The 26053-nt window shown below is 35.2% G+C and overlaps 1 protein-coding gene across 1 annotated transcript; it reads left to right on the top strand.

Annotated features, from left to right (window-relative positions):
* On the top strand, positions 1-25695 carry LOC100920753 (alcohol dehydrogenase E chain). Its single transcript, XM_003772946.4, has 9 exons — positions 1-320; positions 7268-7369; positions 10817-10955; positions 12489-12576; positions 12680-12899; positions 16415-16675; positions 20287-20422; positions 24431-24569; positions 25207-25695. The coding sequence occupies exons 1-9, from the start codon at positions 303-305 to the stop codon at positions 25229-25231; spliced, it is 1128 nt and encodes a 375-aa protein (XP_003772994.1). The 5' UTR covers positions 1-302; the 3' UTR covers positions 25232-25695.
* The last annotated feature ends 358 nt before the right edge of the window (positions 25696-26053 follow it).

The raw sequence follows: 26053 nt of genomic DNA, 5'->3' as shown, positions 1-26053 counted from the left end.
TTTGCAGGGAAGTCCTGAATAGAGAAACCACTAGCAAACTATTTCAAATTAATACTTTGAATATAATCTTGATATATCAGACAAATATTGTCTTAGTGCATTTTCCTGTGTGTGAAGAATGGCACTAAAAGATCAACTGGTAAGTGGGGTTTCAAGGTCCAGTCACATGTTTGGAAGAGTATATTAATCCAAGAGTAGGGACAAAGCTTCCTGTGATCTTTCTGTTTTGCTCAACGAGGCAGTTGAGGAGTCAGAAGAAATTCAAACAGTCCTGCACAGAAAAGGGAAATCTTGATCACAGCATGACCACAGCAGGAAAAGTAAGCAGAAACTTTTCTCACCCAAATAATATATATATTAAGTATAATTAATAAAGTGTTAGATATAGTGTTATAGATTGAATCTATGAATAAGATAATCCTTAGAATAATTGACAAGGTATGATTTGTTAATTGAGTGAAAATTCTGAAATACCAATATATTTTTTTCCAATTTATCTAATCATTCACATCTGTTTCCTTCCATGTCTAAAAGAAATCCACAGTTAAATAGGGAGCTTATCCCAAAGCAGATATGGCTAAGTTTTAACTCAGGTAAGTCTTCTAATCAAGAAGCTAACTTTACATGAGAAGAACAAAATTTGTGTTATCTCCTATATCATTTTGTTGATTTTATTTGTTAAAGAAAACAAGGGATTAGAATCAGAGAAATTATTTCATTAGTGGAATTGGAAGGACTAGATTATATAAGACTTAGTATTCTAACATGAGCATCAAATAATTAAGACGTAAAGCAGTAGAAATTTTAGTGTCGTTTCCCAATATTGACATAGAAATATTGATTAAATGTGTTCATAACTGAGCACAAAGTCTTGTAGGATAAGAAGAAAAGAGAAGAGAGTAGGGAAGAAGATTAAAAAAATTTTTTTGACATTACTCACCAAAATCCAAGTACATGTTCACAACAATATGAAATATCAGCCTAAAACTTTAGTGGAGAGAAATTATTTTATGTGTGAACATAAAACTTTGAAAATAATACCTGATTTACATAAGTAACAAGTATTTTCCTTCTGTGCCAAGTTAACTATTTACAGCTTTGTGGATTGGTGATTTTTATTTTTAAAGAATAATGCTTCATACTTCAAAGAAATCAAAGGAAAAGAACAAGGACTCATATTTACAAAAATATTTATAGCAGCTCTTTTTGTGGTGGCAGAGAATTAGAAACTGCGGGGATGTTCATCAACTGAGGAATGTATATAATGTTGTATATGATTGTGATGGAGTTCTATTAAGCTATGACATACTAGAGATTAAATCATTTTAATAATACTAATGGTGTTTTGACAGAATTTTCAGATTTGTAAAGCACTTTACATGTTTTGTGATTCTTACAATAAGTCTGTGAAGAAGAGACTAGTTATTGCTAACCCCATTTTACAGATAAGAACATTGAGACTTTGTAGAAGTTATATGACTTAGTCTAATAATTGTTGGAACACTTAATACTGAAATTTCTACTACTTTAGGTTATCACTGATTTGTATGAGTCATAATTTAGAGACTATTATAATGCAATCCCTCTAATGAAATCATTCAATTCAATTTCAATGTTTTGTTAAAACTTTGTAGTTTATATAATTGTACAAGAGGACAAAAACTTATTTTCTAATGTAAAATTAGCATCTTGATTAGAGATTTTCCTGGCTTAAGTCAGCCACAGTTAGCTTGAAATATACTCCCTATATAACTAAGATCATTAAACTTCAGTGGCTCCCTATTACCTCCAAGATTAAATCTAAAATCCTTTTTGGCCCTTTAAGTCATTTACGACCTGACTCTCTCTAGTCTTCTTACACTCTACTCCCATCCTCTATGAGCAGATGTTACCTGATCTCCTTGATTTTTCTGGCACATATAAGCACAGTATGTTGCAGTTTCTCTGGCTGTCTCCCAACCAAAGACTTTCTACTTCCTCATCTCCACCTCCTGGCTACTCTGGCATTCTTCAAGTCCCAGCTAAAATTCGACCTTCCGTTTAAAGCCTTTTTTTTTTTTTTTTTAATCCTTTTCTGGTTTTCTGATTTCCTTCTGTTAAAATCTCCTATTTATTACATATATATCTTGTTTGCACAGAGTTGTTGACACAGTTTTTCTTTTACTAGACTGTGACCTCTCAATTGTGTTTTTGCCTCTCTTTGTATGTCAACTGCTTAATATAGTACCTGATAATAATGATACCTGATAATAAATATACCTTAATATAGTACCTGCTTAATAAATGCCATTGAGTTGACCTGTGGATCAAACCTACATCCTTCTGACTCCAAGATCTGTTTTCTACCCTCTCTGCTACCTAATTGTGTAGCTACTATTCAGCTTACTATAAAAGCCCATGAAGCTATGTAATGGTCTTGCAATGGTTTTGTTGGAATCTTACCTTTCAAATCAATAATAAAATAGGATGGAAAATTTCAGTCTCATCCAGAGAGAGAACTATGGAGGCTGAATGTGGATCAAAACACAGTATTTTCACCTTTTTTCTTTTTTTTTTTCTTTGTTTATTTATTTTTCATGTTTTGTTTTGTTTTGTTTTGTTTTTCCCTTTTTGGGGGAAAAAAGGGAAGACCTTTTGGTCTATTTTCCTCTTGCACATGACAAATATGGAAATATGTTTAAAAGGTTTGCACATATTTAATCTATATCAGATTGCTTGTTATCTTGGGGAAGAAGGAGATAAAGGAGGAAGGGAGAAAAAGTTAAAGCACAAAGTCTTACAAAAATAAATGTTAAAAACTATCTTTACATGTACTTGGAAAATAAAATACTATTGTAACTATGTGAAAAAAAAAATAAATTCCAAGGTTCCCCCCCCTCAAAAAAGAATGAAAATAATAGCCAAAAGTAAGTTTAAAAAAAAAAAAAAACTTTGAAAAGAATACCTGATTTATATAAAGTAACAAGTATTTTCCTTATGTGCCAAGTCAACCATTTTGATTTTTGTTTTTAAAGAATAATGCCTCATACCTCAAAGAAATCAAAGGAAAAGGACAAGGACTCGTATTTACAAAAATATTTATAGCAGCTCTTTTTGTGGTGGCAAAGAATTAGAAACTGAGGGGATGTCATCAACTGAGGAATGTATATAATGTTGTATGTGATTGTGATGGAGTTCTATTATGCTATAAGAAATAATGGAGGGAGAACATTAAAAAAAGAATCTATATGAAGTTATGAAGATCTATACGAAGATCATATAGATCAAGATCTATATGAACTGATGCAAAGTGAAGTGAGAAGAACTGGAAGATTATGACGCACAGTAACAGAAACATTGTAACGATAAGGAACTCTGAAAGATAATTCCAAAAGTTCATTAAAAAAATACTATCCACCTACAGAGAGATCTGAGTGAAAAGTGCAATATAATTTTCTTTCTTTTTTCCTTCCTTTTTTCCTCTGGAATTCAGGGCTTGGTGTTATGGTCTCTATATGCTTGTTTGTTTTTCCTATTTAAACATTTCTCTTGGTATATTTCTAACAGAACTCTAAGAACTTTGTATGTTGATGGTCTATCTAATCTGTTTTTCTGCTGCTGGAGAGTCAGGGCTCTCAAAGAGACAGGCCTTCAACCCTGTTCTTTAATGGGTAAATCTGTCCCAGAGAGCCCCAATCTTAGTTTGAAAAATAGCACTGGGATAGTGGAAGCTAAGTCTTAGATTTCCTTTTTTTGGATCAGAAAGACAGAACCAGTTTTCTGGTCTTTATTAAAGAACTATGTCCAAATTATAAAAGTTATAAAACTGTGCATACTTTTTGATCCAGCAGTGTTACTACTGGGCTTATACCCCAAAGAGATACTAAAGAAGGGAAAGGGACCTGTATGTGCCAAAATGTTTGTGGCAGCCCTGTTTGTAGAGGCTAGAAACTGGAAACTGAATGGATGCCTATCAATTGGAGAATGGCTGAATAAATTGTGGTATATGGATGTTATGGAATATTATTGTTCTGTAAGAAATGACCAGCAGGATGAATACAAGAGGCTTGGAGAGACTTACATGAACTGATGCTAAGTGAAATGAGCAGAATCAGGAGATCATTATATACCTTAACAATGATACTGTATGAGGATGTATTCTGATGGAAGTGGATTTCTTCAACAAAGAGTAGATCTAACTCAGTTTCAATTGATCAATGATGGACAGAAGCAGCTACACCCAAAGAAAGAACACTGGGAAATCAATGTAAACTGTTTGCATTTTGGTTTTTCTTCCCAGGTTATTTTTACCTTCTGAATCCAATTCTCCCTGTGCAACAAGAGAGCTGTTCGGTTCTGCACACATATATTGTATCTAGGATATACTGTAATCTATTTAACATGTATAGGACTGCTTGCCATCTGGGGGAGGGGATGGAGGGAGGGAGGGGAAAAATCGGAACAGAAGTGAGTGCAGGGATAATGTAAAAAATTATCCTGGCATGGGTTCTGTCAATAAAAAGTTATAATTATTTAAAAAAGAACTATGTCCAACATCTCTTTCTGGCACAGCATTGGACCCAAGCACTGTGGGGATTGGATCTGACATGCCAATTTCCCTATTCTGCTCCCAGGGTTTAGTTCCATGATCCCAGGCCAGACTTGTTCTACATTTCTTGCCCCAGTTACTTGCCTAGGGTCAAATTTGTGAGCTTGTGTAGGAAAAATGACCAACTATGCCTTTATTACCACTCAGTCTAGCTGGAGTTCATTTGAGATCTTTGCACAATTGTCAGAACTGGTCTGCACTACTTCCTCCTCCTCTTCCACCTTGACTCTCTCTTTTCTCCACTTTTTCTACTCCTCTACCATCACAACATACTCCCTCTTAGAGGGATGGGAACACATCTGTGAAAAAAATGAGATCATTGAACATGAAAATAATATATTCAAATCCCCTCAGTATGATTTGACCTATTCTTCCCTTTTGTTTAAATCTCAGAGAGTAAGGTCCCCATATTTCCAAAACTAAAAATTAAGGAGAATACTCTATTTATTGAAGGCACATTTTATTCAAGCAAATGCAGGGGAAGAGTCTAATCACTGAGGCACCATAGGCAAGTTCTTACTCATGCTAGGAAAAATGTGCTCAGATTTGAAAATACAAAAGATAAATGAAGATGATTCAAATCTGAGACACCAGACCATAAACCTAATCATAGTCAGAGACTATCTGAGAATATAAAAATGTATCAACAGAATATCAATCAACAAGCAATGATGAATCACTTATTATGTGTCCTAAACTATGCTAAACACTGAAAGAAAGAAAAAAGGCAAAAGTAGTCCCTGCTCTCTGAGAGCTTATATCCTTTTTTTGAAAATCCAGTTTTAATTATTTTTAGGTCCAAAAACTCTTCCTCTCACCTCCTCTACTCATTAAGGAAATTTTTAAAAAACAATCATAAATACACATAGTCAAGCAAAACAAATTTCCACATTAGCCATATCCAGAAAGAAAATAGGCTTCCTTCTGTACCATGGAGTCTATCACCTCTTTATCTGGACATGAATCACATTTTCACATTGGATCTTCTGGAATTGTGATTAGTTACATTGTGTTCATCAAAGTAAGCCTTTCAAAGTTGTTTGCCTTTTCAAAATTGTTTTTATTGTATAAATTGTCCTTGTGGTTCTGCTCACTTCACTTAGCATCAGTCCATACAAGTCTTACCAAGTTTTTCTGAAATATACCCTTCATCATTCCTTACAGCCCTATAGTATTCTATCATGTTCACACATAACTTGTCCAGTCATTCCCCAACTGATGGGCATTCCCTTCAGTTTCCAACTCGTTGCCACCACAAAATATGCTCCTACAAATATTTTGTACATTTAGGTCCTTTTCTTCTTTTTTTAATCCTTTTGGGAAATAAATCTATTATTGATATTGCTGGACTGAAGAGTATGAACAGTTTAGAATTAGTGGAATAGAGAAGAAAAAAGTAGGAAGGCAGCAGGTTTTAAAGGATTGTAATTTTATACATACATATATATATGTGTATATATATATATATTTATTTATATATTTGCCCCTATAGTTTATAGAGACAACTGCACAAAGATCTCAGACCAGTCTCGAGCTCCCAATAGGGAGCTACTGGAACTTGTTGGACAATAGGGGAATGGGTAAAGAGAAGGTAAGAGAACAAGTTGGAGAGGGAGGGTATAGTAGAATCTACTGAAAAAGAAGTGGATAGAAAGCATTGGATCAAAGATACATATATTCCAGTTCTATGTATTTACTCCAAGGCTCTGTTCTTTTCCTCTTTTCTCTCTTTTCTTCCTCTTTTTTTTCCTCTCTCAGTATTTTTCACCTGAAGTCTGTGAAGTATTTATTTTTAAAATTTTGATAACAGTATGTCAATAGAATTGGTTTTCTTTGTAATCTTATGTACATTATTTTATGCGTTTGAAACATTATTCTGAAAGGAGATTCATTGGCTTCTCTGGAATACCAAAAGGTGTTGTATTAATGCTTAACACAGTATATAGAAAGCACTTTAATAAATGTATTGACTTGACTGACCTTTTTCCTAGAGAGAACAAACTTTTTAATGAGACAATTTCCTATAGTACAATGTTCTATTTATCTTTTTTTCCCAATACTCTCTATCCACTTATTTTTCAGTAGATTCCAGTCTAGAAATATTTGGTCTACTCAAAAATCTTTTATGCTTATTACACACACACACACATACACACACACACACACACACACACCAGAGACAGACAGAGCTCATCAGCTCCTGTCAAGATAACACTACTAAATGTTTAACAATTGGCTCTCTGAACTCTCCAAAAATCACGATATACTTTTAAATTTAATCTATATTAACATTTTCTTATGTCTAGAAGATAAAAACAACAATAACAACACTAAAGCAAGCCCTCATTTATAACTTTGCTGATTTCTGGGGTATAAATGCCCATACTAATAATTTAACAATAATCTCAAACAACTGTGAGCTGGCTTCAGCATATCTCTGGCTCCCCAGGATTTTGTGATGAAGCATACAGCCATAAATCTTTTGGATTTTTGATTACATATCTTGCTCACATATCATTATTGAATTTCAGCACGAAATGTCCATCTGTTTGCTGGATATTTACATCAATGTCTCATAGACATCTCAAACTCAAAACACATTCCAGTTAGGTTATAAAACTAGTAAAACTGTTCACCAGAGAGCATTAGCTACTAACTGTTTCTACTTTTTTTTTCTAGGTCATTAAATGCAAAGCAGCTATTCTTTGGGAGCTCAACAAGCCCTTTTCCATTGAGGAAGTGGAAGTTGCCCCACCCAAGGCCAATGAAGTTCGAATTAAGGTAAAAACAGCAAAGAAAAGAAAAAAATCCTCAAGTTTTACAGTAATCCTTATTTTTAACATTGCCCACAAAACTAAACAATACTAAATGTTTCCAATTTTGAAACATTAGACTACTATCTGAGGTAAAGAAATGAAGAGTGATTAAGTTTGCTAAGACATAAGCTAGATACTTTTTGCACTTAGATGGAATGGGAGGATATATCAGGAGCATTTCCTCCAACACCTGCCACTCCAAAAACAGCCTGATGAGAATCTCTGTGTCATTATATTCAAGGCCACTGATATGTCAAAAGCTTGAAGGCACCCCAGAGACCATACCCTTACCTACAGGTGCTCTCTAAAAATTTATTTTATTATTACTGAGCTTGAACAGGTCAAGATCTCCCACTGCATCCATTCCATCATCCTGATCTATATCTGCCACTGGACATAGATGGCTCTGGAGGAGATAGTGAAGCAGGTGACTTAGCACAGTTCCCCCTCACTTAAATCCAATTCATTTGCACGTCATGACATCACCTGATAAGGTCTAGATTTGGGGAACCAAAATGAGATTAGAGTTTCTGGTGGTCAGGGAGTTAAATGATAAGGTCTAGTGGCAGGTTTGGGGTTCAGGGAACCAGATGGAGAGGTTTGGCTCCCCTGCACCCCCTTGGGATTTGGTGCAAGGGTAGAGAGTTTGGGGGACTCCCTTCTGGTGGCACAGGGATTCTCTGTAAAGGAATTTACAGACCCAAAAACCTAGATTGATAAAAGAGGTTTATTATGGGGATTGGAATTTAGATTAGAAATCCTGACTGAGGTATAAAGTCTCATTAGGGAAATAGGTGAGGGTAAAGAGAGAGTGGCACTGGAAAGAATATTCCAGTGGACAGAGGCTCCTTGGCATCCCAAGCATGGCATAGCTGGCATGTTTAGAACTTCTGCAAAGAGAAGGTTTTAGTTTGGCTCTTTTATAATGAGTGTCTTAGTGGGGACTGGGACAGCCCAAGCAGAGCAGGTCAGCCCTGGTGGGGGCTCGGACAGCCCAAGTTGGCTCATCAGCTAGGGATGGGATTTGAATAGAATTTAGTGAGTTTCTGGACTGAACCGACCCCACCTAGATAAGAATGAAACTGTTTGTCCCTTGGGGTGGGGTCCCTCACTGAGGCAGAGTTGAAAGAGATTTTCTCCTTCAAGGATTTTTAGAGTTTCGAGGTCCCCTCTTCAACCTCTCAATTAGCATGGTCCTCCTTGAGAACAAAGGATAAGCAACAACCTCTGTGAATGTGAGGAGGCTAGTGCCAATCACAGTTGTGGAAATTCCCTTTTGGTTGACACAAATCCTTCGTGAAAGAATTCACAAACCCAAAAAGTTTTAGGTGGCAAAAATGGAAGTTTGTTGTTGGATAGAAAGCCAGCTTTCCTAGGAAGCCTGACATCCTCAGAGGCAAGTCCTGTTAAGGAAATGGGGTTAGTGCTGAGAAGAGAATGTCTCCACAGCAGGCAGGGTCCTACTTTGGACATTCTGCAAAGAATGTCCTTTAAAAAAGGAATCTTGAGGCTCAGATTTCAGGTTGAAAAGAAAGCCAAAGTTCCCAGGCCTAGATGTTTGTCAATATCTAGCCCAGGTCTCCCCAAAGAATTTGAATGGGGGCCTGACTGTCAGGCTATCAATGGAGGTAATTTGCCTTAGAAAGGGTCAGCCAGGAGGATATGCTCTCATAGACTCTCTGGACTCTGGGGGTGAGGAATCAAAAGGGACAGAGTTTCAAAGTGTTAATTTTATAGATCTAAAGGGAACAATTTCAGTGTGATAATGTTAAAGGGGACACAGTTTTTTACAGAGTTTACCCACATCAAATGGAGTTGCCCCATTGGGGACCCAACTGGAATTGGTCAATTAGGAAACTTCTTCTTTTCTTCCTTCCTTCCTCCTCCCTTCCCTCCTTCCTTCCTTCCTTCCATCCTTCCTATTTCCACATAGGATATCATACTCTTATCTACAGAGCTCTTCATTTTTTTAATTGCTGTACCTTCCAAGATATCTTGGGGTTCACTGGATAGATTTCTTTCTTAAGAACCATGCCTTAAACTCAAACCACTTTGACTCTCATTGATTGGCCAACAATAGGTTCTAGGCCAAGCCTCAATTGGTCATTGTTTGGGTCTTGGTTGACTCTGAGTGAATGTATGTAAATAGCAGTCGTTTCTGCTTTGGCCAGAAACCCTCAGAGTCTTCTCCTCCCAGATGTATTTTTATTACATACATACACACACACACACACACACACATACACATACACACATACACACACACATGTGTATGTGTATACATACACTTGTGTATTTATATATCTATTGTGTACATCTACACATATATACATGTGTTTATATGTGTATATATACATACACATTATATTTCACTTTGAAAATCTTAAAACCTTACACAAACATCAGGTCTTATTATGATCTGATAGTGCCTGCCAGTTCTCAAATGTCATATTGTGGACTGAAAATCTCATAGGTCATAACAAAATAAAAAGTCTTTAAGTACAAACCCAGTTAAAAGCTATGGCTGGGCAGGTCTGCATGTATGTCCTCCAAAGCAACACCTGAATGTAGTTCAGAGGGACTAATTTAAGGAATGTAGCCACCACAGTGACTCATCTAATACAACATGCTTGCTGGTAGAATGAGCCTCTCCATGATCCCATAAATACACATACCGATAAAATCATGGGTCTTTTGAAGTGCCTGATGATAACAATGATCATAGGATCCTCAATTTCTAGATGCAAAGGAGCTTTGGGGCACCTAGTCCAACTTACTCATTTTATAGATAAGGAAATTGCCATGAGAAAAGTGAAAGGACTTTTCCAAAGGGTGGAATTATATATTCTTCCTTGGCATCACTTTAGCCATGATAATAGATGACAATAATGACAATGGCAATGCCAGATCATCACTGTAACCTGTCACCATCATTTTCTTTTTTTTAAAACCTTTTTATTTTTAGCTTATGAAAAAAAATAAGCGTCTCCATAACAGTGGACTTTTTTTAAAAAAGATGATGCACATGAAACTACAAATCTATTGAATACAACTTAATATTTCTTTTTAATATACAATAAAATTGCCATGTACATTTTTTCATTGGTTCCCTCCCCACCCTAGAAGTGGCTATTATTAGACATAAATATGTGTATGTATGTGTGTGTAAAATTATTCTATACATACTTCTATTTATCAGTTCTTTTTCTGGGTGCGGATAATATCTTCCTTTATGTGTCCTTGGAAATTAATTTGGGAATTCCTAATAGTCCAAATGACTTAGTTGCTCCGAATTGTTCTATTACTATATACAATGTTCTCATTTCAGGAGATGTAGGCACAGCATGCATAAAAAGCCTGAGAAACTCCTACAAACTCTTGATGGTCTCATCATTCTCTTATTCTCTGACAGATTGTGGCAACAGGAATCTGCCGCTCAGATGACCATGTGATAAGTGGGACACTATATTGTCCCCTCCCAGTAATCCTGGGGCATGAGGCAGCAGGGATTGTGGAAAGCATTGGAGAAGGAGTGACTTCTGTAAAACCAGGTAAAATAGAAAGAACAATGGAACATTCGAATTATTAGTTTTTCTTTAATTTATACTTTATGTCCAAGCTAGTAGACAGTAAAGATAATGTTGTTTATGGATAAAAATTCCAAATAGAAGACAGCTGAAGTAGCAGAAGCATATGCTCTAAATGAGAAAGAAATGACTGAATATCGATAGACATGGTTAAAGTTCTTTGTAAAAATAACTTCAAACTCCAGTTATGGCAATTGTAGATACAATATATCTGCTTATTCATATTTTAATTGAATAGTCAATCACTGTCCTTGGTATTAAATAACAGAGAAAAGATGAATTAGATAATAAAACTCCGCAGAAAAAATACGTAATACTCATTTTAACCAAGTTTCAAATTCTTGCATTCTAAGATTTTCGGCTTTTCTTTGTTCTAGAGTCAAGAAAATCTGAAAATATACCCTTGGGAAAGAACTAAGGATATACAGCAAAAGATAGTATTGATGTGATATGATGTAGAAGCATTAACACAGAAATAAAAACTAAGACTTTTTGCTTTTTTCTTGCACTGAAAATTTTCATTTCCCATGTATACCAAACCAATATGAATTGCCATATATTTCCAGCATCTGACAGATTTATGAAGTCCTATCCATCCTAAGATCAATTTTTTAAAAATTCACATGAGAAATTTTGAAATATTGTAGTTCTCTACTGGACTAATTGTCCGTGATGTAGCAGTCATAGAGACCTGCTGACATGAGAGTGACCAGCAACTATCTATTTCCAGTGCATCTTAGGAAAAGTCTATGTATGAAATGCATACAATGCAATTAGTTAATCCATCAGGATCAGAGATGTAGAGCTAAAAGGGATCTTAGAGACTTTTTAGACCAGCTAACTTTACAAATGAGAAAACTGAGATCTGGGGAAGTTAATCAATTTGTTCAACATCAAGGTGGAATTTGAACCAGGGACTTTTGTTTCCAGAGTCAGTGCCTTTTCCACCATATGCCTCTGATCGATCTAAAATGTTTATTAAGGAACTATTATATACCAGGTACTATACTAGGGATTGAGAATATAAGGACAAAAGCAAAATAATCCCTGCCTAATTCAAGGTGCTAATGTGGATCACATGTATAAAAATACAGAAAAGCAGAAAGATCCTAGCAGCTTGAGAGATGAAGAAACATTTCATGTCAAAGGTAGTGTGTTACTAACCTATAGGTTCTTTCTTTCTTTATGCATATGGAGAGGCAGTAGAAAGAGTTCTAGATAGGTATCAGAAGACCTGGGTTCAAATCAATCACTCACTGTCACTGACTTTCAATTTCCCCATCTGCAAAATGGGAGCATACCTCATTGGAGTTGTTGTGACTATCAAATGAGATAATGCATACAGAACTGACATGCCTCAAAAAATGTGATATAATTTTGCTTTCAATTACTGGGATCCAGTTTCCTCATCTATAAAATGAGGGGCTTGAACAAACTTCAAATTCTAAAATATTGTAATTCTAGAATTTTGAACAGTGCTTTTTCTTCTCTCCACAGGTGACAAAGTCATTCCACTCTTTACTCCACAGTGCAACCAATGCAAAGTTTGTAAGCACCCAACTGGCAACCTCTGTTCAAAAAATGAGTAGGTTTCTACTATTTTCCCTTGGTGCAGAACTGGAATTGTATTTGTGCTAATACCTATGTCTTATTGCTCTGTGTGTATGTGTGTGTGTTTCTTTTATCAGCCTGACTAAATGTAGTGGTACCTTAAAGGATAATACCACCAGATTTACCTGCCGAGGGAAGCCAATTCATCATTTCCTTGGCACAAGCACCTTCACTGAGTATACAGTGGTGGATGAAATTTCAGTTGTAAAGATTGATTCCTCCTCTCCTCTGGAAAAAGTTTGCCTGGTTGGCTGTGGATTTTCTACTGGTTATGGTTCTGCAGTAAAAGTTGCTAAGGTAAGAACAAGGGTACACTTCCATCCACTTCACTAAATAGAGCAACCTACAATGGACAAGATGTATAACCAAAGAATAGAAACTTGGGTTAGTAGATAGGAAGGAAATATTTTCTTATAAAGCAACATGGTAGCCTAATGCAAAGAGATTTAGCATGTGTTTGAACCTTGCTCTGATACTTAAATTCTGTAACTTTAGCCAAGTCACTTGGGGTATAAGTTTCTTTATCTCCTAAAAAAATTAAAAACTGGACTAGATGATTGTAGAGCAAGAGAGTCCAGATAAAAAGCATCATCCTTTCCAGGAAATAGCTTTAACAAAATTTATTGTTACTTACAAGGTAAGTATTAACTGATTTGAGCTCCTTGTGCCAACAAAAGTCTTCTGTAGTACCACAATTAGAAAGTATGATTCTGTGTTGTTTGGCTTTCCTCAACTCTCACAGTTGTACATTGCTACTGGAAACACCATAGCTTTGACTATGTGGCTCTTTCCTGGCAAGGTGATGCCTCTCCTTTTTATTATGCTATCCAGATTTCCAATAGGAACCTTTCAAGGAGCAAGTATGTTTTACTTTCATGGTTCTGGTGCTGCATTCACTTCTTCTCCCTCTATTTGCCAGGAAGAGATTGGATCAATTGCCAAGATCTTAGTTTTTTTGTTGATTTGTTTTTTATGTTAAACTACAAGGCAGCTTTTATACTCTCTTGTTTGAAGCTCATAAAGAGACTTTTAATTTTTTCTTCATTTTTTTGCCATCAGAATGGTATCATCACCAAAAGGGAAGTGCCCATTTAGATGATTCTGTTAATAGTAATGTATCATCTAGATCACAGGGTTACAATCATAACTGCAGGAGAGTCATATCCATAAATTTGACTGGTAGACCACATCCTACCTGGTAGGAAATTGCCCTTTACCCTACCCTTTGCCACCCTCCAACACTATGTATTTGTTTGATGACAACTAAAGTCATTCTAATAGTGCATTTTGTTGTCCCTGTGCTATTTCCTGTGTAGTTATTGTGTTTGTCAGAAGAGAGTCAGTTGACAAATTCCTGTGACAATCCATTCACCTTCCACAATGGGGATAGTTCTGGCACCTTTATCTGCAATCAAATCAATTAATACTCTAAAGATCCCTCAGGATTCTGCTGGTGCTTCCCTCAAATGCTAGCCAGCCACTTCTTACATCATTCTCCATCCACATCCTTTTCTAAAGCCCATCATTTTGTAAGTGGATGGTGTGGTTTCCACGAAAATTCCAGGGATTGAGCTGGAACCACCGAACCATTTTCACCATTAAACTTGGGTTCCTTTCAGTTTTAGAGCTTATATAACACTACTAAATAGTGAATTATCATTCCAGGTAGTATCACCTATCTAAAGCTATGAGGAACCATTAAAATTATCTAGTCTAGCTTTTATATTTTACAAATGAAGAACCTGAGGCCCCAGAAAATGAAATCACTTCTCCAATATCACAGAAGTAGTAGTAGCAGAGCTAAAATTTAAATAAACGCAGATTGTATACTCGGTACTTTTTTCTCCACAGCACACAGCCTCTCACTCTCTAAATGAGAGAATTGGACTAATTTGAAGGTCCGCAACTTTTTTTGTGAAAAGGAGCTACTCCATCCAAAACTTTGGTATCATAATTATAATTGTTATTGTCATTATTATGATTGATCTTTATATAGTACTTCATATATTATCTCATTTGAATCTCACAATAAGCCTATAAGATTATTATCCCCACTTTATAGATGAGGAAACAGACTGTGAAAGGTAAGTAACTTACCTAGGATCATAGAGCTACCAAATCTACAAGAAAGTATTTGAACTCAGGTCTTCTTGGACTTCAAATTCAATCTATTTCACCAGATGAATTAGATGGGGAGTATTGAGAGTCAAGTATCAGTGAGGGAAAAAGAAAGATCACATCTAAAAGCATGGGTACCTTTTTTGGATGGGAATCTGAGGAAAGGGACAGAGAAAACGAGCTAATGATCAAATTGGCATTGGAACCTGAGGACAATATTCTTCCTCCTTCTTAACATGGATTATAAACAGCAATGTGCTGAAGGCAGCTACAAATTTTCATTGTAAGCATTTATATCTCAAAAATTGGCTTCCAAATCAAGACTTGCTTTATTGCTTTTTTGGCTTTCTACACTTAAGAAAATGATGGAGAAAATGTTAATAAGGTGAACTAAACTTAATATATGTCCTGTGTACATAATTTTCTCAGAAAACAAGTTGTTAAATATTTATCAGCACACCCATGCTTATAATACTAGAACTTCTATGATTCTATTTACAAGTCATATTTCCAAATATTTTCTTTTCCTGAGTGAGCTTAATGGAACATAATACTTTTACTTTTGAACTAATTGTACAGGATTCAATTTGACGAGGATGGGAAGAGGGGACAGTTAATATATGACCATGACCTTAAGACGGGTATTTTGTTCTCATTTTTTCATTTGCAAGCAAACAACCTAGAGACAGGGTACTCATTAACATTTCTAGTGTTCCTCCTTGAGCAATAGAATCAGAACAAGTAGCCTGTTACATAACAAAGGATCAAAGTTAAAGTCATCACAGGCTGAGGCAGATAAAAATCAATTGTAAAACTGATAAAATTGCAATAAATGTAGAATGCATTATTAATGATTGATATAAGTAAAACAAAAACAATTAACTAAGTAAAATTTCCAGCTGGTTGTGAAATTCAGATAGAAAAAGATTCTTGTGGTGACTGAGCAAACCACAATTTAATACTATATTGCATGTCATTTTTATTTATTTTGTCAAATGTTTCTCAAGTATATTTTAATTGGTTGAGGCAGCACATTTGAGCTATGAGTTTGATATTTCTTGTATAACAGAAAATCCTCCTGAATCTGAGATTCAAATATCAAATATTAGTAGTGTTACTAGGTAGCTTTGACCAAGACACTTTATTTTTCGGAGCTTTAGGATCCCCATATGTAAATCATGGAGGTGAATAGATGGCAAAATGGACAAAATACTTAAGATACACAGATAGATACAATGATAAGTAGGTAGGTAGATGACAGATTGATAGTATATAGATAGATAGATGGCAGATTGATAAATGATAGATAGATGTGTTATTCTCAAAGATCCTCACAATAGTTCTGTGAATTGGGTACTATTAGTATCCTCATTTAGAAAATGAAAAAACTGAAGGTGAAAAACATGAAGTGACTTGGCCAAGTCTCAAAGCTAATAAATATCTAAGTTAGACTTTAAACTCAAGTTTTGCTAACTCTAAGTCAATTGTTCTATTCACTACATTACCTAGTTGCCTAGCTCACTTATTTCTCCTTATAAGTACCTCCCAACTAAGTTTGGAAATGTTTATCATTCTGTGGGTTTTAGAATGATGAATTTTTCAGGCCCAGAAATTCAGGAAGACAATATGAAAAGGTTTAATGGGGTTGTTAATTGTCACCAGATAACAAGCTCTCCTGTTTTCTGACAACACAGGTCACTCCTGGCTCTACTTGTGTTGTCTTTGGTCTGGGAGGCGTTGGCTTGTCAGTGATCATTGGCTGCAAATCAGCTGGAGCCTCCCGGATCATTGGGGTGGACATTAACAAGGACAAATTTGTAAAGGCTAAAGAGGTAGGTGCTACAGAGTGCATCAACCCTCTGGACTACAAGAAACCCATTGAAGATGTTCTGGTTGAAATGACGGAGGATGGCATTGATTTTTCATTTGAAGTCATTGGACATCTGGAGACAATGGTAAATATTTCATAACACTATGAGGTTTCTCTACCTGTGAACTAAGGCCAGGATATTAGTGCAAGCCCAAGGGACCAGTGATAAAACCCTCTACAGCTTTTAGTTTGCCTGCTGGATGTGCAGATAATATCTTAGTCCAAACAATGGTTTGTGTTTGTGTAATTTCTAACATTCTTCTTTAGTTGAAAAAGGGAAAAAATAGTCAAGGTTAGGAAATTGGATTATTAGATTAATCTCATGAAGAATTAAGCTTCATAATTCTTCATCAAGTGCTGAAAAGAACACCGGTCTAGGAGACCAAAAGTCTTGAAACTGCAATTATAGTCAAAAGACCTGAATTCAAATCCCAAATCCAATATTTACTAGCTATGTCACAATGGGAAAATCATTTCTCTGAGGCTCAATGACCTCATTTGTAAAAATGGAAATAAGTATCTCACACGATCATTTTTTTTTTTCGGAATGTTTTAAGTAAAACTTAAAGTACATATAAATGTGAGAATGGTCACAAAGGAAAATGCATCGAGTTAAGTTGACATGGGTCCAAGTTTTGCCTCTGATACATACTGAATGTGGGATTCTGGCCAATTAACATTTTAGAGTCCCAGATAATTGTTTAAGACTATGAGACGCTGAACAGTTGCTGATGAATACTGGCACAAAAAGCTTTTTTCCCCCTCACAACTCCCTAGATAACTGCAATGGCAGTAAGAATCAAAATCTGCATCTTTGAATGAAACACCCAAACTGGGGAGATCACAAATCCACTTAAATACCTGATGACTCCCTCTTCCATAAGTTCTTCATCTCCTGGGAGTGGAGCAGGATCATGAGTAATCTTCAGTCATAATTAGAAATGCCATCTTTTTCCTATAGTAATAGTAAACATTTTTAAATTGATGGAGGATTTTACATAAGATGATCAGAAGAGAGTGCTGTAGAAGGCAGTTTGGGTGAGAAGCACTTTTCTACCATGTCTCTTTGGAAGATGTGAGTAGAATTGGCCACATCTCTATCATCCACCAGACAGCTCAGAATATGACCATCCATTGAGGTCAACCTAACTGCTTGAAGTTAATGAAATGGACTCATGAGAGCTTTAATCTAGGGCAAAGGAATCAGTGTCACTTGTTTTTTTTTCTCTGAAAAGTTTCTTAGAAGTTCAAAAATACAAAGTATACATAAAATTCACAAATTGTTCCAAGCCAGCTACCAATCTATTGATTGCTAATCTATGAAGAGTAGTTTTCCTGGCAAGTTGAATTTAGTATAATCAACTATCCATAGGTTCCACTTTTAATAATAGTAATAATGACACCTAGCATTTATATAATGCTTCAAAGTTTATAGGACTCTTTATAAAATATTACCTCATTTTATATTTACAACAATCAAGAGAGATAAGTGCTGTTATTATCCCCATAATAACTGAGGCTGAGGGAGATTAAGTGAATTTGCAAACAACTAGTAAGTATCTGAAGCTCGATTTTAATTCAGGTCTGTTTAACTCCAGAATGTAATTTAAATTATCTTTATCTTATAAACCATTGCTTAAAAATGAAAATAACCAGTACACAAAATTGTAAATAACCAAGAAACATTGAATAATGAATCATGCTGCTCATTTCATGGTTCAAAAAAACAGAAGTGAGAAGCAAAGAACAGGGTCAATTAACTATTACTGTAGGAGTTCCTCTGAGTCGTCATAATTGCCATCCCTTGCTTGTTTTAATGCACTAGGCTTTGAGCCAGGGCAAAGATATTCTATCAACTATGCTGCCTCTATAAAATATATAGAGAATAGCACATGATTTTTAAGAGACCTTGGGTAGCAGTTGTGATTATATTGCTTACAGGTGAATTATCAGACTCTTAGTCAATCAAGCAAGCAAGAAAGCAAGCATTTATCAAGCACCTCTTATTTATTAATCACTGTGATAGACACTTAAAATACAAAAAGCAAAAATAAAATAGTCTTAGTTCTCAAGGAGCCTAGAGAATTTGGTCTTTTGAATCTTAAAACTCTTTAGAGTAAGAAGGTCAGAGCTTGAATTTCTGTTCTTAGACAGGATATGCAATAAGTTAAATACTGGACACAAGTCAGGAAGAACTAACTTCAAATCCTGTCTTAAAACCTCATTTAGCTATGTGGTCCTGGGTACATCACTTAAACTCTTTCAGTCTCAGTTTGTTCATCTGTAAAATAGGGATAGTAATAGCACATACAGAGCTATGTGAGGATCAAATTATATAAGATGTATAAAGCGGTCTGTAAATCTTAAATGCTGATTATTATTATTGTATGACTAATAATAACAACTAGCTGTGTGACTGTGGGCAAACCTCTTAATCTCTCTGCATCACAGTTTCCTTATCACTTGATCATTTGAATTACTTCCTTAAGAAATTTGTAGTAAAAAAAAAAAAAAAAAAAGTACTATGTTAATGTGATGTATAATTATGGGAGAGCAGCATCCTGAAAGCCCTTAGGAATTTCAGCCATTATTTGGAATATATATTAGTGAGAAGATAAGAAATCAAAGGAGTGGATGGTACTAAGGAAACTTTAGATTTTCTTATCCTCACCTTTCCATACTTCTTGTTTTATTTCCCCTGGAGGAAAAAAAAAAAAAAAACAGACTTTGAAGCTTTTTTTTAAGTGTCATTTTCCCCCGCAGCTATGACTTTTAAGCTGCTTCTTACTGAAACCTATGAATCAAAACTAGTATCTCCCCAGAAAAGAGTTAAACTACGTATAGCTAAAAAAGATTCACAAAATGGAAAGTCTGAAAAAAGAAAAGCTTTAAACTCTTTTGGCATTTAAAGAATCCAAGACAACAGATATATCTAGAAATAGCACCCAAGTCTGAATTCTTTAAAGAAAAAAATTTAATTAAAAAAAGGAATATAAACCTAGTAAACTGGAGAGAAGGAAATAAATTTAAGTGACTACTGGTACTTGTTAAGTGGCTCACAATATTATGTGATTAATAATAATAATAATAAATACTGAAATTTTTATATAGCATTTTCAGGTTTACAATAACCCTATGAGGTAGTAAAGCATTAATATTCTGATATTACAAGTGAAAAAAAATGGAATCTCAAAGTATAGGTGATTTCCTCATGGTCAAACAAGCTAGTAAAGATCTGGCATAGAAACACAGAAATCTACTGACTACAGATTCTGTGCTCCTTCCAGGTTCTATATTTCTTGATGAGACATTATTGTTAGTTATGAAGGACAAATTTTTCTCCCTGTTTAGAATTAACTATTTGCTTCTCAACTAAATAATAAAAGACGACCAATCTACTCAAGCATTTTTCAGAGAATCCTCTCTGTGTGTCACTTTATCCCATAGTGTTTAGTAGTCATATTTTGGAAGTATTCTACGAGGAACTGATTTCAAGAAAAGAAATTAGGCTTTTAAGTAGAATTTGTAATAAGGAGATTCTTTGTGACATTACATGTGTATATAACAAAGCAACTGACCAACTAATTAGGTAATTGTTTTGTAATTCCTTATTACAGTATCATGGATAGCAACAATCATAGACTTGTTTTGTTTTTCTCCAATTTATGATATATGTGTGTGTGTGTCTTATTCAAGGCATCTGCCCTTCTATCCTGCAATAAGGCCTTTGGAGTTTGTGTCATAGTGGGTGTCCCTCCTAATAGCCAAAATCTCTCTTTCAACCCCATGCTGCTTTTGACTGGACGTACCTGGAAAGGAGCTGTTTTTGGAGGTATATAATTTGGCATTAGGAGATAATGTCTGTTAAAAACTCAAACATATTACTTTTTGCAATTAATAAGTCTGTTTTTTAATATTGATAATAATATTGAGGGGAGGTATTGTGGTTGGGTCTACCATTTCAGAGTAATCAAGATGTTGACATCATTATGTAGACTCATTAAGTTTCAGGTCAATTCAACAAACATTTATGAGTACCTTCTGTGTGCCAGAATATATTTCAAACTGCCTTAGTCAATCAGCTAATGAGGACTGATGAAGCACTTGCTATGTGCTAGGAACCATGCTAAATGCTAAGGCTACAAAGGATGGAAAAAAACAGTCCCTGCTCTTAAAAAAAAAAAAAAAAAAAATTCACATTCTTAAAAGGGAGACATTATCTTGATCTGAGGAGCTAAATTTTTCACAGCTAATCATCATGACAGCATTGCTGTTACTATGCAATGTTCTCCTGGTTCTCCTCATTTCACTTTGCATCAGTTCATGTAAGTCTTCCCAGGTTTTTCTGAAACCACCCTGCTCTTCATTTCTTATACCACAATAGTTTTCCATTAAAATTATAAGCCACAACTTGTTCAGCTATTACTCTCAATTTCCAACTCTTTGCTCCCACAAAAAGAGCTGCTACAAATACTTTTGTATAAATGGATCTTTTCCCTTCTCTTTAATTTCTTTGGGATACAGATCTATTAATGGTATTTCTGGGTCAAAAGATACACACAGTTTTATAGCCCTTGGACACAGTTCCAAATTCTTCTCTAGAATGGTTGGACCAATCTACATTAGTGTACCAATTTTTGCACATCCATTCCACCATTTATCAATTTCCTTCTCTCTTGTTAGCCAATCTGAAAGATGTGAGTTGCTTAAATTTGGATTTCTTTGATCAATGGTGATTTGGAGCATTTTAAATGTGACTCTTCATAGCTTTGATTTCTTCTAAAAATTGCCTATCAATATTCTTTGACCATTTCTCAGTTCAGGGATGTTTCTTATTTTTATCAATTTGGCTCAGTTCCTAATATATTTCAGAAAGTCAGCCTTCTTCAGAGAAACTTGCTGTTGACTTCTTTTTAAAAGTCAGGTCTAGTTGATGAGTTTGAGTTCTCTCTGCATTCATACCAATCTCTTCAGACAACTCCTATTTTTTCTCTTCACCAGACTTGTTTCCCTTTATATCTTCAGAATTTCTATGCTGAGTTTTCTTTCCCTGAGAACTGACTTCCTCACTAAGATTTTATTCCATAGTATTCTACCATTTCTTCCTATGAACATTTTAAAAATTTTCCCCAAAATTTCAAACTATTCCCAAATTTCTTCTCATTTTCTACTACAAATTAGACAAAGGGCACTTCCCCCAGTGTTACTATCATTTGCATTCTGACCATTAGTTCCTCTACATTAACAAGATTTAGATACAGAAAAGAATTTTCCCCTTTTGTCTCTCCCATTTGGTCATTAAAGGCTGGGCTTCCATATCTCAACCAGGCTGAAAATGCCTGGGTATGATACTCATGGGTATGTGAGTATTCATATTCATGGGTATGATCCCAATACTAATAAGTACAGAAGCTTTAACCTGCTCTTTGTTAATGAGTTGAGTTTGTTCTTCCTTCCTGAGGCAGCGGAGTGGCCCTCTGTTCCTGGGTGCTTATCATATTGGTACTAGACTGGACAGCTGGTTAGCAGACACTACAGCTTAAAACTCCTGACTGAACTCAAGTGATCCCCAGCTTCAGCCTCCCCAGTAACAGAGATTACAAGCATGAACCATTATGCATAATCATCCTCCATCTTTTGAAAGATGAAATTATTAGAATTAGTTTCTCCAAGAATGTGATGAAGAATAAAAGAGAAAAAAATTAATTGTGAACAATATATTTTATAATGCAAACTAGGGTTGGCTATCAATACAAAGTCTCTGTGAAAACTGTTCATTTTTCCCTAATGCTCTTAGTATCCAAACTAATTGATTAATAGCTTCTAGGAAATAGCTCATTACCCAAAGCAATATACTTCAAGCACTTCAAGACATCAAGGACTTCAGCCCTCTCAGTTGGGGGCCATCTCAACATGGCACACAAATTCCACTGGAAACTGTTTGAAAGAAGATGAGATCCCCTGTGGATTATAGTTATGCAGAGGATTTGGCTGCCTTTCACAATCTAGCTGAATGGTCTTGACGTGAAGACTAGTGAGAGACTTTTAAGCAATTTAAAAAATATCCTTTGTATAAAATAACCAAAGCACAGTGGCTTCCATAAGTAAAATGTTTACTTCCTTCTGAGAGGCTTAGAAAATAAGATGTTTAGCACACTAGCAATAATGATGAATTCTTTGACTCTTAAGTAAACCACACTATGTTTTTATTGTCTCAAGAAAATGTGGTATCAATTAAAAATTTTCTCCTCTATAAGAAATACACTACTCTTGCAAAGAGAGAGACCAATATCAAATGTCTGGATAATTAAAGTTTTCCATCACTCCTATACCAAGCTTCTGTGCCAGGGTTTAACCTTCCTAATCAGGTATTTAGGTGACAAAATTGCTTCTGTTCCTCCCTCCATTGATCTTAGTGCTTAATATATTACCTGGCACATAGTAGGTATACAATAAATGTTTGCTCCTTGCCTTTTCACCTGAATGATCTCTATCATGCCCATTCTAATTCTTGGATTTCTTCATCTAAGTATGCTTTCTTAATATAAGATGATACCCCAGATTTTTCCATTCCCTTTATCTAACCTAAATTCTCCAGAACTACATTTGAGTCATGGGTTTCATTGTAATTAGTCTCAATAATACATAACAGACGAAATTTACTTCCTTGACTTTAGGCTTCTATTTCCTTTTCCATTCTGCCTAACATCTGGGAATTTGTGTATAAAAATTTTAGGTCTCATTTTTACTGGATCTTGTTTCCTGTGAGTTCCCAAGGGTCTCAGAAACAATTTTTTCTTCCATTTAAAAAAGCCTCCAAACAATGGGCCAGTGAGCTAGAAGAGTATCTTTCAATAATTTCCCTCTATACCTAGTTTAATGGATATATGCAGTCAATTTTCTCACTCCTCCATTCTTTTTGTCTTAATTCTATTTCTATTAGATTTGCAAGACCCCAGGCAGCTCCATTCTTTCCAGACATAATGAATTGTATTCTCTTCTTGATGAGGCACATGTCATCACTACCTTTTAGGCTATAATCTTAAAATCTAAATTCCATCCTAAGATATCATCTTATTAGGAAGCCATTTACTTTTCTTTTTTTTCTTTCTTTCTTTCTTTCTTTCTTTCTTTCTTTCTTTCTTTCTTTCTTTCTTTCTTTCTTTCTTTCTTTCTTTCTTTCTTTCTTTCTTTCTTTCTTTCTTCCTTCCTTCCTTCCTTCCTTCCTTCCTTCCTTCCTTCCTTCCTTCCTTCCTTCCTTCCTTCCTTTCTTTCTTTCCTGAGGCATTTGGGGTTAAGTGATTTGCCCAGGGTCACACAGTTAGGAAGTGTTAAGTGTCTGAGGCCACATTTGAACTCAGGTCCTCCTGACTTTAGGTCTGGTACTCTATTCATTGTGCTACCTAGCTGCCCCAGCCATTCACTTTTCAAATCAAAATTTCTCCTTTGCAACCTTTGCCTTTAATAAGTAGCAGTGAAGAATATAAACCCTCTGCCCTATGATCCTTGGTTTCTTATCCAAGATACTCTCTGAGGTAGATATCTACTGTGTGCAAACCACTCATAAGTAGACTCTATAATCTTCTGTAGACAACTTGGAGTTAGGCCAGAATGTTAATCCATTTCATGGCTTTGTGCATATGCGGTTTTTAGCATATAAATCTTCTAAAGAAAGTTGGTTTACTCTCAAAAAACCCAAAACTAATCTATCACTTTGAAGAAACCTTGAAGATATCAGGTCCTTTGTTATGTAACAAAAATGGAAAACTAGTTTTACAAGTTATCCACATGTACATTGTTTATCTGAATGAAAATAATGGTTTTCTGTTTGCATTTTCAGGTTTTAAAAGCAAGGATGATGTCCCCAAAATAGTCTCTGATGTTATAGCCAAGAAATTTAAACTGGATCCATTAATTACAAATGTTTCTAATTTGGATAAGATCAATGAAGGATTTGACATGCTACGTTCAGGAAAGAGGTAAGATTTTAGTTTGTTATGTCCTTCCATTTTCTTACTGAGAAATTTGGCAAGTAGCAACCTCACGAATTGACTTTTATTTTTGTACAGATAGCCCATCAGCAAAGAGATGATTAAGGGATTTAGGTGGATGGCACAAAGGCAGTGACACTCTACTCCTCACCAAACTAACTTTGATTTGCTGTTGTTCAATCATTGCAGTCTTGTCAGACTATTTGTGAATCCAATTGAGTTTTTCTTGGCAAAAATACTAGAGCAATTTGCCATTTCCTTCTCTAGATCATTTGATAGATGAGGAAACTGAGGCAAGCATGGTTAGGTGACTTCCCCAGGGTCATACAACTAGTAAGTTTCTGATACCAGATTTGAACTTGGATCTTCCTGACTTCTCATGCTCTGTCCACTGTACCACCTAGCTGCCCTCAAAACTAACTTTAGTGACAGGTTATTTTGGACCCTACCAAAGGAAATAAGCTAGATACCTTCCTTAGCCTTTTTTTTCATGTTAGAGTTTAATTATATTCAGTTGTCAGAGCTTTAAAGAAAAAAAAGGAATTAAAATCATGAGGTGTTTAAAAACTATGGTATAGTAGGAGGCGCGCATGAATTTACTAATACCTTTCATTTTTCATTTCAGCATTCGCACTGTTCTGACAATGTGAGACCAATCATCTGGAAGCAAAAAGAGTTTGTTCCATTTTTGCCAGCATTCTTGTTGTACCTATACAGAGCAGCAGGGCAGCAATAAAAGCTTTCAATAATTCGATCAGCAGGTTAACCAAACGGAAGCCTGCAGCTGAAAAGATGGGTGATTGATATGAAGGGATTTTTAAGACATTGTCTCAAATTCATGTTAGAATAAAATAAAACAATAAAAGCTAACTAGTAGTTTGATAGAAGGTTATACCTTTCAGTTTGATTTCAGTTTCAGTACTGGACCATAGAAAAGTCCAATCTTTAGTCAAGGGGCAGGGAACCATTATTATCCATGCCCATTCTTCATTGATGGGCCATTTTGCTTGCAGATTTCTGACTTTCAGCCTTCTCCCTTTTTCTTATCAGCAAATGTTTGAGGATCTATTCAGAATAATTCAATATATAAAATATAACTTGATGAATGAAAATACATTCTTTTTTTTTGTGCTTCCTGTTTTACAAACAAAAAAAAGGGGGGGGGGATTCATCCTTTTTAATTGAGCACAAGTTAACCTTGCAATATGGATTACTTGAGGGGATATAAAATGAAACAGCTGGAATATAAAATCAAAGAGACTTTACTATTTATAGAAAAAAGTAAATTCTTATTAATTAAATATGGATAAAAAAATGAGACATACTTAGTGGTAAAAGTTTAGTGAGCCACACACTATGAGATACCATATAAAAAAAGCAGCTTGGTATAATTCAATTAAGAAAATATTTGTTAAACACTTACTGTTTGCAAGAAGACATTGCACAGAATACTGAGAATACAAAAAAAAATT

The sequence above is a fragment of the Sarcophilus harrisii genome, chromosome 6, assembly GCF_902635505.1.
Source record: "Sarcophilus harrisii chromosome 6, mSarHar1.11, whole genome shotgun sequence".
NCBI classification, from domain to species: domain Eukaryota; kingdom Metazoa; phylum Chordata; class Mammalia; order Dasyuromorphia; family Dasyuridae; genus Sarcophilus; species Sarcophilus harrisii.
The sequence above is the reverse complement of the archived record's forward strand: the minus strand, read 5'-3'. Positions and strand labels throughout refer to the sequence as shown.